Source organism: Lasiodiplodia theobromae (assembly GCF_012971845.1).
Source record: "Lasiodiplodia theobromae strain AM2As chromosome Unknown scaffold_45, whole genome shotgun sequence".
In the NCBI taxonomy this organism is placed as follows: Eukaryota; Fungi; Ascomycota; class Dothideomycetes; order Botryosphaeriales; family Botryosphaeriaceae; genus Lasiodiplodia; species Lasiodiplodia theobromae.
This window is the reverse complement of record NW_023336525.1, coordinates 296,560-310,469: the sequence shown is the minus strand read 5'-3', so window position 1 is coordinate 310,469 and position 13,910 is coordinate 296,560. Positions and strand designations below refer to the sequence as shown.

Below are 13,910 nucleotides of genomic sequence, written 5' to 3'. Positions count from 1 at the left end.
AAAAAAAAAAAAAAAAAAAAAAAAAAAAAAAAAAACCCCCCCCCCCCCCCCCCCCCCCAAAAATGTAGAATACAATGTATTTTGTACTCGAGAGGAGTATTGCTTGCCCCTGAAACCGCGGATGGGAAGCTAGTGGATTGAAGACCCTGGTATTTAAGGCTCTTGCCTGAATTGAATTGCACAATCAATGTTAGAAAAATCGAGGGAAGCCAAAAAAAAAAAAAAAAAGAGGGGGGAGGAACCAACAGCATCGAAGCTGTGTCCGCAAATCACGTTGTTTATTTGGCTGGAATGTAGTTGAAAAGATCGCAAGTGATTGTGTTCTTGCTATCTACCGGTCTTTTCTAGACCTAGTCGTTGTTTACTTGGTATCTTCCGGAAGTTTACCTGCTTGTGCTCGGCTTTATTTTCTAGTAATATCCAGATTCTGCTTGTATGGTCGCATCCCTGCTATCCACCAGGTACCGGGCTATAAATAATGGATGCAATCATTTTCAGCCAGCGTACCATTAATGACCAAAGTTAACTCCGCCCAATGCCAATCCAATCGCCAAAAACGCAATATCGTTCGATTCTCACGTCTAGACCATATCCGTATCACCATCTCGTGCTTCGCTCTTCCCTCTCTCCTCAAACCGCCTCCTCGCCTCTGCAACCAGCTCTCCCGCCTTGCCCACACCCACGTCCCTCGTGCGCGCGTTCAGCCAACCAACGTCTAAATCGCCCAAGCCGCCGTTCTTGACTTCAGCACTGGCACCACCCTCACGCTGCTGTTGTGCCTGCTCAACCTTCTCCGCCTTTGCTGGTATCACGCCGGCCTCCTCAAGCGCACCAATCTCGCGCGAGAGGTTGTTGGAGATCTCGCGGACGAGCGTGAAGTAGGTCCGCGTATGGGTTTGGTAAGCTTCTTTGCGGGCGTCCAAGGGATTGGATGTGGATTTGGATGAGTCGGAGGGGAGCGGGCGATTGGTGAGGGCGTTTATGGCGTGGCTTGCAGCGGTGAGGAGCTTGGGGACGTCCTGTTGAACAGAGATTAGCGACGCCGGAATTCGTCGTGGCGTTGTTCAATGGGCGGACCTCCTTGATCTTGCTGAGCTCCTGGATGTGCTCGGCGGCGACATCATTGCTGTAGGCATCTGTGGACATGATGGGCGAGCTCTGACGGAGGATGCAGAAGTTGAGGCGCCGATCGGTGCGGTGAGCTTGGTTAACGAAGGTGGAGGATCAACGCCGGGATGGCTTGCATTAGCGAAGGGCGGCGACCAGAGGACAGGCCGCGCGCTAAATCTTATTCGGACTCCCAGCCTCCCGAGCCCTGCGCGTCGCGACCGTGTGCGACCGCAAGGGAGCGTCCTCTCACCAATTTCACCGTCGTCCATCTCCGTCGCATCGCACGCCTTCCGCTCACGTGGATCCGCAGTTCATGAAGAAGTAGCTCTGTCCTCTCGGTCGCGAAAGGAGACGCAGCGTGGCGCTTGAAGAGAAAAGTCCCGATCGGTAGCTGGAAATCTCGAGTCGCAGCCACGACATGTCCGGTCCCCAGCCCGGCGGCGGGCCCGCGCACTCGCGGGGCGTGAGTGTGGGTAATGGCCCCCCCAGCGCAGGAATGGCCGGTCCTTCCCAGCCCATGCCGCCGCAAGGTGGTGTGCCTCCTGTGGGAGCCGCTCCCGGCGGCACAGCCCAGTCGTCCCAGAACCTGAACCACATTGTAGGTGCTTTCTCTTTTCATTTAATATTTTGATTTGCTTTGGTTTGCCTGCCATGATTGGAAATTCGCTGGAGTCCTGGAGATTGCCTTTTATTCCACCCGAGGAGCCCGCTGTACTTCCCACCGCGCTTGGGATCATTCACGAACTCAACTGCCCCGAGTAATCCGGCTGCTAGCCCCGCACGGGCCTTGACCCGGGCCGCCCGTAGCATACAATCACCTCGGACTGGGTTGATCAAGATCAAGCTGTCCGTTCAACCAAGGCCGCAGTTTCCACAACTTCCTTCCTTCAGCCACTGCTAACCCGTCCCAACCTGTGCCCTGCACTTGACTCCTCACGGTCGGGCTCCCCACTGGCGGCTTCAGCCATAGTCTCAAGCAGGTGCGCCTTCACTTTGCCTCATTGCACATTCCAGGGCCATCGCCAGGAGTTCCAACTCTGCAACGTGGATCAAGCAACTTCTTAGGTCACCACATCACACGCGTCATTGGCCATTACATTCTGGACTTTATCTTCAACTCTTTTTTGTTCCCAATCAAAATGGCGACCAAGAAACCTTTAACATCAGCCCATGACACTTCTGAACTCGTGGGAAAAGTCTTCGTTGCTGGCACATACCAACTAAGGCAGAGCGCTGACTTTGGCTTTCTTGTTTGTAGGTTCTGGAATACCTTAATAAGAAGGGTTACAACCGCACCGAAGCTATGCTGCGCAAGGAATCCGCTAATCAGGATGCCGATGGCCGCCCCATCGTCACCCGCGCTGAAGATCGCGGTGGTGGCCAATACGAAAAAGCCTTCGAACTGCTTCGTGCATGGATCGAAGACAACCTTGAACTCTACAAAGTAGAGCTGCGGCGACTGCTCTGGCCTATCTTTGTCTACTCCTACCTCGAGATGCACAGGGAGTTCTACCAAAGAGACGCCAGCAGCTTCTTCAGCAGATACAAAGACTCTTTCGTCCAAGAACATGACCAGGACGTTCGCCAGCTATCGACAATAAGCCTTCCGGAGCACGTTGCGGACAGCCATATCGCAGGAATCTACAGAGGCAACAAGTATCGTCTGACGCTGAGCAACATGGCCTTCAACAGCCTCATTCAATATCTGGAGTCGAAGGAAAGAGAGGGAGGCTCGGTCATAATCAGCCTCATGAACAAGTTTATGAACATCATAACGCAGGATCGTACTGCAACAGGCAACGAGAGGAGCTTGGCTGCCATGATCGCTCGTGGCAGCGTAGAAGAGGATCTGCCCGCCGAAGATGAGGGCATCCCTGGTCACAATCCTGGTTCAGCCAATACAGACAGAAACGCACCGCCGGTCCTCGCGAAGCTGCAGCTTGGGACGCTCCCCATGGAGCCAGAGCTGATGGAGGACGTGAGAGCCGAACTCCAGGAAGAGGATAGCAAGAATCCCCCAAGGCCCGGCCAAAACTCTCTTGTTGATGAGTTTGAACAACGCATCAAGCGCGAATCGACAGAAGAGGCGCCGACTCGTGAAACAGTTCCTTTGCCACCTTCCCTGGCGCGTGACGTCTTGATGGAAGTTCAGAAGGTGAAGGAGAACCGTGACAGGTTCAAGATTGAAGGTCGCACTGGAGGCGTTGGCCCTGGTGTCAGTGTTTGCATGTTCACATTCCACAACACATTTGACAGGTATGTCATGGACGCATGCGAATCAACACGGTCTAATTTGGATCTAGTATCAACTGCCTCGACTTCTCCGGTGACAATGAGTTCGTTGCCGCGGGCATGCAAGAGTCGTACATTCGCGTATGGTCGTTGAACGGCAATGCGCTACCGTCAGTGAACCCGAATGATAAGCCATCTGCCTCCAAGCGTCTAATCGGCCACTCTGGTCCCATCTACGCCGTCTCCTTTTCGCCATCCACGGCCAACCCTGCCTCTGGAGGCCCATCGACCCGCTCCAAGTATCTGCTCTCCAGCTCGGCGGACAAGACGATCCGCCTGTGGTCTCTGGAAACCTGGACGTGCGTGACAGCATACAAGTCGCACAGCGGGCCTGTCTGGGATGTCAAGTGGGGTCCTTTCGGACACTATTTCCTTACTGGATCTCTGGACCGCACAGCGCGCCTTTGGACGACAGACCACATCGCACCGCACCGGCTGTACGTTGGGCATGATAACGACGTCGATTGTGTGGAATGGCACCCGAACGGTGCTTATGTGTTCACGGCGTCCAGCGACAAGACTGTACGCATGTGGCACATCAACGGCAACCCGCTGCGGATGTTCACCGGCCACACGAGCAATATCACGGCGCTTGCTTGCTCCCCAAGCGGCAAAAAGCTTGCTAGCGCCGACGACTCGGGCAACATCATCATCTGGGACATTGCGGCGGGTTTGCGTATCAAGCGGATGCGCGGCCATAGCAAGGGAGGCATCTGGTCGCTCTCCTGGAGCGTCGAATCGTCGGTCATCGTGTCGGGCGGTGCTGACGGCACGGTGCGTGTCTGGGATGTGCTCCAAGAGACGCCCGAGACTCAGAGCGCCAATGGCAAGGTGATTGCGGAAGGCGGCGCGGGCACCAAGATGGATGGCAGCGGCGGATCGGGAGCTGGTGCTGCGAACAAGAAGAAGGCGAAGGATGTTGTCGTCACGGCAGATCAGATAAGTGCCTTCCCCACCAAGAAGAGCCCGGTGTACAAGGTGGAGTTTACGAGGATGAACTTGGTTTTGGCGGGCGGGGCGTACATGCCCTGATCTCTACACATGGATGGCGCATATGGTGGCAAGGCTTTCTGATTCGTTAGGGTGCGAGATATCCGGGGGGCGGAACACAAAAACGGACATTGCAGGCCCGAGGGGAAGGATGGCCTGGATCGGATCGTGGGGACTATTTTAGCTGCAGAAGTTCTAGCCGCACAAGTACAAGTCCCATGATCAAAGGCTGCGGCCCCCGCGATGTGCACACATCTGGTGTTACGTGCTGACTGCAGGGAACTGGAGCGGGCCGCCGGCAACTTCCCTCGATCTGAGCAGGTTCCTGGCGACTCGCGTAGCGGAAAGAACGCGAGTCAACGAATTAAAGGTTCTGTCACGATTTCATTTCGACATCACGACGGGTTCTGGCGTCAGAATGCGAAGCGGGTCTTGGTCGCACAGATAGCGACGGCTGTCTCTCGATGCTCAGGCGACACGGTCAGCATGGCCTCTTGGAACGTTCCTTCGAGGTCGTCGAGGCGAGAAGCACAACAATGATAGCGGCAAATACGAGCGGCCGGCGGCCAATGGGCACGACTGCAAGCAATCCTCACCCGAGGCAGGTCTTGCCAGGTTGGAACAGTCGCCCGACGTCGTTGTTCCGCCGAGGCTTGGCTGCCAAGAGTGCCGCTGCAACGCTGGCGCCTATTGGCGGGACGCTTTATCACGACGAGACGTTACAGCCCTGCGCCGCCGGGTAGCGTCTGCCACATTTTCGAGCTCCTTGCTGCTCCCGGCAGGTCCAAGACCTTCTGGAAGACTGGAGCGAGCGGGCGCTCGCGAAGGATGCAGGCCGCATGCCGTGTCCTCACATATCAGACACGCCGCGACCCAGACGCGTCGGCGCGCGCGCCTCGGCCTCCTCCGGCCGCCGCGACGCGTACGCACGCAACGGTTCGGCGCAAAACTTTGCTCGCCGCGGCAAAAGCTTCTCCGACCGCTGGTCGTCTTCGCAAGTGCCGGCGAGGAAAGCTTGGCGAGCGGCCGCGGGACTCGTACGCGGTCTTGGCTCTTGCTCGACCGGGGTAAGCGGCGGCGCCCAGCCATCTCTTCTCCGCCGCCCACAGGAGCTTGAAGATACGGGCCTTGCTTATCGCGGACCTCGCGTGTTGCAGTGGCGGTCGGCCATTGACGACTCGGCGGGCGCGCTGCCTTGGCATACAGGCCCGCCGCCCATCTGGCCGTCTATCTCTGCAAGGGTACCGCTCCAAGATGCTGGGCGCCGGTGATGGTCAGCTACCTTCCTAATTGGATCGCTGCCGTGTGCTTCGATGCCAAAACCTATAACTTACCCATGGCCCGCGCTCTCGTCTTTCGACTCTGCGCGCAGCCCGTCTACTCCGTCCCAGCTCTGCCTGGCCTCCCAAGCCCTCTGCAGTGACTTTCACCGCAGCCCCGCTCAACTTCCTGCTGGTCGCTTCAGCACCTCCCGTCTAGATCTTCTTCTCTCTTCCACCCCACCGCCGCAACCATGAGCAGAATCATTGAGGACGCCGAGATCGCGAAAAGCCATGAGCCTGGCGCGCCGACTCCGCTGGGCGAGAAGGAGCTGGAGCTGAGGGAGGCTCCGCTCGACACCGAGTCCACCACGACCGACGAGTCGAAGCCCACCGAGGAGGACCTCCGCACGCTTCTCCGCGTTTCAGGCAAGATCCCGTGGACTACCTACACGATCGCTTTCGTCGAGCTGTGCGAGCGTTTCTCGTACTACGGTACCACCATCGTCTGTATGTTCCACCAAAGCCCAGATATCTTGCCCGCATCGTGGTACTGACCGCCGAAGACGTCAACTACATCCAGCAGCCCCTTCCGCCGGGCTCGAACACGGGTGCCGGCTTCGATGGCCAGTCTGGTGCCTTGAACCGCGGCCAGCAGGCTTCCACCGGTCTGACAACCTGTGAGTCTCGCAGACACGCCAAAAGCCTCGCACATGCTCACCCGCTCTAGTCAACAGCTTCTGGTCCTACACTTGCCCTCTGATTGGTGCCTACGTCGCCGATGAGTACCTCGGTCGTTTCAAAACCATCCAGTGGTCCATCCTCATCTCGCTCATTGGTCACATGTTCCTCATCATTTCCGCCTCGCCTGCCGTCATCACCAAGCCCGACACTGCCATGGGTGTTTTCGCCGTTGGTCTGGTCATCATGGGCTGCGGTACCGGCGGTTTCAAGTCCAACATCTCGCCACTGATTGCCGAGCAAATCACGGATATCAAGCCCAAGGTCATCAGGGACGAGAAGACAGGACAACGCGTGCTGTCCGACCCAGCCATCACTGTTGCCCGCGTCTTCCTGTACTTCTACATGATGATCAACATTGGCTCTCTCGTCGGCCAAGTCTGTATGTGTCTCGATCTTAATCTGTTTGCCGTTCAGCTTACTGATTCGCATGGGCAGGCATGGTGTTCGCCGAGAAGTATGTGGGATTCTGGCTGTCATTCACCCTCCCCACAATCATGTTCCTGTTCTGCCCGATGGTCCTGTTCTGGTGCAAGAACAAGTATAGGACTACGCCGCCCACTGGTTCCGTCGTTGCCAAGGCCTTCAGACTCATAGGCTTGGGTGCCAAGGGCCGCTTTTCTCTGAACCCTGTCCGCACCGTTGCAAACTTCAAGAACGGCGACTTCTGGGAGAGTGTTAAGCCCAGCCATCTCGGAGATGCCAAGCCCGCATGGATGACCTTCGACGATGCGTGGGTTGACGAGGTCCGCCGTGGCTTCAAGGCCTGCAAGGTCTTCACCTTCTACCCTCTGTACTGGCTGGCGTACAACCAGATGACGAACAACCTGACCTCGCAAGCTGCCACCATGCAGCTGAACGGTGCGCCCAACGACATCATCAACAATCTGAACCCGTTGTCCCTGATCATCTTCATTCCTCTTGTCGACAACTTTCTGTACCCGGCTCTGCGCAAGGTCGGCATCAACTTCACGCCGCTCAAGCGTGTCGCGGTCGGCTTCCTCATGGCCGTGCTCGCCATGCTCGCGGCCACCGCCACGCAGCACTACATCTACAAGCTGGGCGAGTGCGGCAACCAGATGAACTCGTGCAAGAACGAAGATGGCGAACAGATCCAGGCGCCGATCAACGTGTGGGTGCAGACACTGCCGTACGTGCTCATTGGTTTCTCGGAAATCTTCGCGTCCATCACGGGCTTGGAGTACGCCTTTACCAAGGCGCCACACAACATGCGCTCGCTCGTCACGGCCGTCTTCCTCTTCACGTCGGCACTCGGCTCCGCGCTCAACCAGGCTCTCGTCCCGCTGGCTGAGGACCCACTGCTCGTCTGGAACTATGCCGTCTCAGCCATTCTGGCGGCACTCGGCGGCATTTTCTTCTGGATCTGCTTCCACAAGCTCGACAAGGAGGAGGACAAGCTCAACATGCTGCCTGACAGCGTGTTCACGGGCAATGACAGGCGCCACTCCATTATCGAGGCGGAGAAGGGCGAAGCCAAGCATTAGAGATGGGAATAAAACGTGCATTACGGATATTGGAAATATTCTGGGAAAGCCGACGAGACATTGCCGGATGTAATGACGCGGTTCATGCTTGATGGGTTGACGGCTTCTTTTGATACCTTGGGAGATACCAATTCAATTCATGAGGAAAACGTAATTTTGCATTTTATAGTGTGAAATACAAGTCTCTGCGGGTGTTGATTGACAAGAACCAGCTGCGCGGCATGGCCCCGATAATTTATCCTTCCCCGTGCCACGTTCGAATGCCACTACGTGAGATATGTCGTGGCCGGTGGAGTCGGAAGTCCGGGGGACGAATCGTGTCCGCCGCGATAATCAGCCGCATGACTCGCGAAAAATGTGCCCATCAGGGCCGTGCCGCATCTCCGTCGGGTCTTGCTTTCCAACGCCCGCAAGGAAAAGCTCCACGAGAACCTTCAAACTCTCCCAATTGCCACCTCTCTGTTTTACAAAATTGCACAAATGATGCGGAAGCAAGCCCTTAGAGTACATCACTCTCTCATTTCCCTCCTACAAATTATGAAAAGCTAATTGATTTCCGCAAGGCGTCGTCGACGCACAACGTCTGCGTCTTCTGCGCAACGCGCTTCAACAGCGGCAGCTTTCTCGACACCACGCTCCACTCCCTCCCACTCTCCTCCGCTTTCAGCGCGCCGGCAGCTCCTGTCACGACTCGATACCTTCAGCAACGCCGCGGAATCTCCTCATCGAGACCTTCTCCCCAGAATTTCGGCAACGGTGCGCCGCAGTCGCAGCTACGCAACCATGTCTCTGCAGCGGACGCAGAGCGCGATGCTATACAAAACCGTTTCGCAAAACCGGCTGTGCAACAGCAGCAGCAGCAGTCGCCACCTCAACAGCGACAACTCTCCGCCAGAAGCGATGCGGAGAATGCATTGCTGAAGGCGACGTTCGATAGGCTGTCGCCACCTCCATCACATCTCGCGCAGTCTGCTCAATCGTCCCGATATTCGAATTCGCGGGGGTCGCCGATCACACACCTCGGAAGAAGAGATCAAGGTACTACACAGGATCAACATCACAAGCGCCAGCAGCAGCAGGGAGTAGCAGGTGGGAGAGGGTTTACTGGCACTTCGTCATACAATGTCCGGGTCGAGCGGGCACAACAGTTGAGGTCACAGCAGAGGGGAGAAGATTTGGGTGGGTTCGACAAGGCTAAGGTGGAGCAGTGGCAGCATGCCCTGACGCCGAAGGGCCGGATACTACCGCAGCAAGTACAACGACAGCAGCAACAGCAACAGGGCCAATATGCGAGGACAAGGCAGGAAGGAGATAAGAGCTTTGTGCCGCTAAGCTCGGAGCAGAGTCACGCAAGAAGGATGAATCTCTTAAGCAGGATGAACAACAACCCGAGTGGAAGCGGTGCCGCTGCTGGTGCGGTGCAGGAACAGACAAGGCCACAGAATTTCGTGAGACCAGAACAGGCGCAGGCACGGTCTGTCCCTCCTTCCACGGGAGATCCAGAAAAGGACGCTTTAAGGGTGCTTTGGGGTACTGGTGCGCCGGCCAGCCAAGGATCGTCCTTCTCTAAGCCTGAGCCTCGTGTTGAGCATAATCATTTGCTGGGAGCGTTCCCAAAACTAGAAGTGGCAAGCCAAGAAGCCCCGGCCCAAGCCCCGGAGCAGGAGCAGGAGCAGGAGCAGGTTCAAGAAGTTAAAGAGACACAACCGCCGGAGCTGGGCCAGGGGGAACCTACTGTGCAGAATGTCCAGGAACGTGAGCGTCCTACGAGATTCTCGAAGTTTGCTGATATTGAGGAGGACGAAGCTCCGCGTAAGCGCAAGGCTAGGGGTGGTCGGAGTAAGGCTTTGGAAGAGGAGGAAGATGTCGACTTTAACCGCATCGAGCGCCGCAAGTCGAAGAAGAAAGACAAGAAAAAGAAGCGTGTCGCGGAAGTAGCACCTCCGACCCCGATCTATCTTCCGGAGTATCTCAGTGTTGTTAGTCTGGCCAACATGCTCAGAGTTCGCACGGAAGACCTTGTCAGAAAGATGGAAGAACTTGGGTACGAGGATATCAACAACGACGATATCTTGAATGCTGAAAATGCCGGATTGATCGCCATGGAATACAACTTCGAGCCCGCTGCTGCCAACCCCGCGGATGACCTTGACCTTTACCCTGCGCCAGAGCCGGAGGACATGACGATCTTTCCCCCTCGTCCACCCGTTGTGACCATCATGGGGCACGTCGACCATGGAAAGACTACTCTGCTCGACTACCTACGGAAGTCGTCGGTTGCAGCAACTGAATTTGGCGGCATTACTCAACACATTGGTGCCTTCAGCGTTCCCCTGTCGAATGACAAAACCATCACTTTCCTGGATACCCCCGGTCACGCTGCTTTCCTCAACATGCGCCAGCGTGGTGCGAATGTTACAGATATCGTCATTCTTGTCGTTGCCGCTGACGACAGTGTCAAACCACAGACTCTCGAGGCTATCAAACACGCCAAGGCAGCTCGTGTTCCCATAATAGTTGCTATCAACAAGATTGACAAGGAGGGCGCAAACCCCGAACGTGTTAAGCAAGATTTAGCACGCCATGGTGTTGATGTCGAAGACTTTGGCGGAGACATCCAAGCCATTCCAGTCAGCGGCAAGACCGGTGAAGGCATGCAAGACCTCGAAGAAGCTGCCATCACGCTGTCCGAAATCTTGGACCATCGTGCCGACCCTGAAGGTCCCGTCGAAGGCTGGGTCCTGGAAGCCACGACTAAGAAATCCGGCAAGGTCGCCACGGTGCTCGTCCGCCGCGGCACGCTCAGGGTTGGCTCCATCATCGTAGCTGGCCAGACGTTCGCTCGCGTTCGCTCTATCAAAAACGAGGCTGGTGTTGACATCCCAACAGTTGGCCCTGGTATGCCCGCTGAGATCGATGGCTGGCGCGGTCAGCCCGAGGCCGGCGACGAGGTCCTCGAGGCCCCTGATGAGCAGCGTGCCGCCGAGGTCGTTGAGTACCGTGAGGCAAATGCGGATCGCGTCCAGATGGCCAAAGACATGGAGGCCATTAACGAGGCACGCCGTTTGGAACACGAGAAACGCGAGCGCGAGGAGGCACTCGCCGCCGCTGCGGAAGCGGGCGAGGCGGACCCAGCAGCCGCCGTCGCTGCGGCGGAGAAGGCCAGGCTCGAGGCTTCAACGGGCGGGCCCATGGAAGTGCCGTTTGTGGTCAAGGCCGACGTGTCTGGATCAGTCGAGGCGGTGGTGGACTACGTGATGACGGTGGGCAACGGCGAGGTGCGGCCGCGGGTGCTCCGGACGGGCATTGGCCCGGTCAGCGAGTCGGACGTGGAGCTGGCGGCGACGGCGGGCGGGCACGTGGTGGCGTTCAACACGACGCTGGACTCGCGCATGGCGCGCGTGGCCGAGACGAAGGGCGTGCGTGTGCTGGAGCAGAACGTCATTTACCGCCTCGTCGACGACGTAAAGGCGCTGCTGAGCGAGCAGCTCGCGCCGACCGTCGTGCAGCGCGTCACGGGCGAGGCATCCGTGCTCGAAGTCTTTGAGGTCAGCTTGGGCAAGAAGAGGATGATGAGCATTGCCGGATGCAGGGTAACAAACGGTCTGGTGAACAGGGGGGGTAAGGTGCGCGTTTTCAGGAATGAGGAGAAGGTTTACGAAGGTATGTTCATGAGTTTTTCTCTCTTTTAATTTTTTGTTTTACATTGCTGACTGATTGTTCTCATTCTAGGCAGCATTTCTAGCCTCAAGCAGGTCAAGAAGGACGTCACAGAGATGCGGAAGGGCAACGAGTGCGGTATGGCATTTGAAAACTGGGGAGAGTTCAAGGCCGGTGACACGATTCAGTGCTACGAGGAGAAGTTTGAGAAGAGGACTTTGTAGACGTGTGGAACAGATAGCTTCGGCTAATGAGGAAGAGGCGAAGGCGGATTACTCTCGACTCAGAATATACCTTTGTGCGATCGTGTTAATACGATATGTGAGTGGGGCTGTTAGATATAGATATACTAGAGTCAGGTGTGGCGGAAACAGGGAACAGAAAGCTTTTAGAGGAAGCGCATGTGAGCCGATTTCTCCCCTAGCTCGCGTGATCATGCTTGATTTCTCAAAGTGCTGGTGTGAAGAATATTTAGTTCGCCCTTGTTTGTTCCTGGATGTATCACAGATCACCCCCTTCAGATTCTGGACCGAGGCCATGAACGATGCTGACTGCCTCTCTGGGTGCAAAGAGAATTACGGAATAGAACGATTTTGTTATTCAATCAGCCTGCCTGCGGGCCCCTCTTGACACCAAAATAATCGACTGGTGATGTGCACTTCTATTTCGCCATGATGCGCATCATTGAAAGTAATGGAAGTGGAGGACCAACAGGATCGATTCTGGAGTTCAAGTTCTCGGCCCAAGCGCCGAAGCACAGGCTTGCTTGATACAAGCTTTAAGGCTTTCAGTCGTCCGTGTGATGATGGACACGGTGTCATGATGATGGTTCTTCCATTGCAGGGATTATGCACATGGTGGTGAAACAGGAGAACAAGCGAAACCTCAACCGTTTTGAGCTCTGATGCCTAATCCTATACAGAGAGCTTTCACGTGGATTCAACCAGATACCCAAAACACAGAACGCCCAGCCGATGCCATGATTAAGCCGCTAAAATTACAACACACAAACCACATCCTTTCTTTTTGTATCCCAATGATTGCATACGTGCGGATCACACTGACTTGCGCAACTTGGCTCCCGCCCACAACACGGGTGCCAAATGTTTGGGCAGGTTGGCACCGAACAGGCTAATAAACCAGAGAATAGTGAAAACGGCGACAGGGGTAAGGAGAAGTTCGGTGTGGTGGAGGAAAGGGAGAGCTATACTGTAATCAGTAAAGACTATTTTTGAATGGAGCTCAAAGTGGGAAATACCATTGTAACCCAGAAAAGTGATCACGGTGTAATACCCAAAAGCGAGCAGGTACAACGAGTTTCCAACGAGCGAGGAAACCCAAAAGTCGCGCGCAATCAGAGGCATCAGAAGGAACTGAATGACGTAGAGGAAGAACCAGACTGGGAAGAACGCGCGAATCGAGACCTGCGGAACTGTGAGTTGGTCTGTGGCGGCTTTCTGGCGGAGTCATGCGCCTGCACTCACGTCAAAGCAGTACCCGAATTCCAGCTGCTCTCCGTCTCCTGGCTGCACAAAGAGGCCTTGTCTCCGCCGGCCGGGTAAGCCAGGCACACCCGGACCGAGCAGCCTTCCAACCAAGAAGTACGCAGCCGTCGCGACGGCGAGAGACAGGCCGATGAAGTGCACGAAGACGAAGACTAGCATTATGCGCAGCGTCTTGCCGAAGCCGTCGGCGTAGGCCAGACCCCAAGCGAGCGAGGTCAGGATCAGAAAGAACGACAGCAGATAGGTGAAGGCGGGATCAGGCCGGTGCCAGGTATTCTTCGTTTCTGGTGTTGCGCATCAGCATGGGCCGGGAGACACGGATGTTCGAGGAGCATTACGCTTCTGCAACGAATGTTAGCCAGCTGCCGCGCGCATACGCGTCGCAAAAGGCGCAGATTGCCTTACATGGTAGTATATAGAGCGAAACACCTTCTTCGGTGCTATTATGAGGCTCATCATCTCCCAGACGGCAGTCTCGAAGTCCATCTGCGGGAATTTGAAGAGGCGCTTGAAGAAGCGCGGCATCTTGACGCCCTGGCGGCGGTTGCTGGGCGCGGTGCCGCCGAAGTTGGTCGAGGGCCCGCCATGGCGCGGCAGCGAGATCTGCGGGTTCATGGCGGCGGACGGGTCGGCTGGATGCTGCTGCGACGGCTGGCGGTCTTGGGAGGGCGTGTTCCTGGAGTGACACGTCGGGGCTAGGGCAGCTGAGGAGTGGTGCTGCGGTTGAAGTGACGATCCGCGCCAAGGAACGGGCGTCATTGCGCGAGCAAGCTGGCTGGCCCGGCGCTGCAAAGTCAACGGCCTCCGCTTCCGTACGCCAAACTCACCACCTCCAAGCACCGAAATCC

General features: G+C 56.3%; 5 protein-coding genes across 5 annotated transcripts; 3 read left to right on the top strand and 2 right to left on the bottom strand.

The window, feature by feature from the left end:
* Nucleotides 1-581: 581 nt before the first annotated feature.
* On the bottom strand, nt 582-1,146 carry LTHEOB_11201 (Casein kinase substrate phosphoprotein; the record flags this gene model as incomplete). Its single annotated transcript, XM_035507932.1, has 2 exons — nt 582-1,019; nt 1,078-1,146. The coding sequence occupies 2 exons, from the start codon at nt 1,144-1,146 to the stop codon at nt 582-584; spliced, it is 507 nt and encodes a 168-aa protein (XP_035366777.1).
* A 382-nt stretch (nt 1,147-1,528) lies between these two features.
* Nucleotides 1,529-4,434, top strand: LTHEOB_11200 (Transcription initiation factor TFIID; the record flags this gene model as incomplete). Its single annotated transcript, XM_035507931.1, has 3 exons — nt 1,529-1,708; nt 2,369-3,366; nt 3,414-4,434. The coding sequence occupies 3 exons, from the start codon at nt 1,529-1,531 to the stop codon at nt 4,432-4,434; spliced, it is 2,199 nt and encodes a 732-aa protein (XP_035366776.1).
* A 1,471-nt stretch (nt 4,435-5,905) lies between these two features.
* LTHEOB_11199 (Oligopeptide transporter) lies at nt 5,906-7,897 on the top strand (the record flags this gene model as incomplete). Its single annotated transcript, XM_035507928.1, has 4 exons — nt 5,906-6,161; nt 6,218-6,331; nt 6,382-6,774; nt 6,831-7,897. 4 exons carry the CDS (start codon nt 5,906-5,908, stop codon nt 7,895-7,897), a joined length of 1,830 nt encoding a protein of 609 aa, XP_035366775.1.
* Nucleotides 7,898-8,377: 480 nt separating this feature from the next.
* Nucleotides 8,378-11,781, top strand: LTHEOB_11198 (Mitochondrial translation initiation protein; the record flags this gene model as incomplete). Its single annotated transcript, XM_035507927.1, has 3 exons — nt 8,378-8,401; nt 8,461-11,560; nt 11,630-11,781. The coding sequence occupies 3 exons, from the start codon at nt 8,378-8,380 to the stop codon at nt 11,779-11,781; spliced, it is 3,276 nt and encodes a 1,091-aa protein (XP_035366774.1).
* An 831-nt stretch (nt 11,782-12,612) lies between these two features.
* LTHEOB_11197 (Integral membrane protein) lies at nt 12,613-13,677 on the bottom strand (the record flags this gene model as incomplete). Its single annotated transcript, XM_035507926.1, has 4 exons — nt 12,613-12,761; nt 12,816-12,981; nt 13,042-13,346; nt 13,440-13,677. The coding sequence occupies 4 exons, from the start codon at nt 13,675-13,677 to the stop codon at nt 12,613-12,615; spliced, it is 858 nt and encodes a 285-aa protein (XP_035366773.1).
* Between the last annotated feature and the right edge of the window lie 233 nt (nt 13,678-13,910).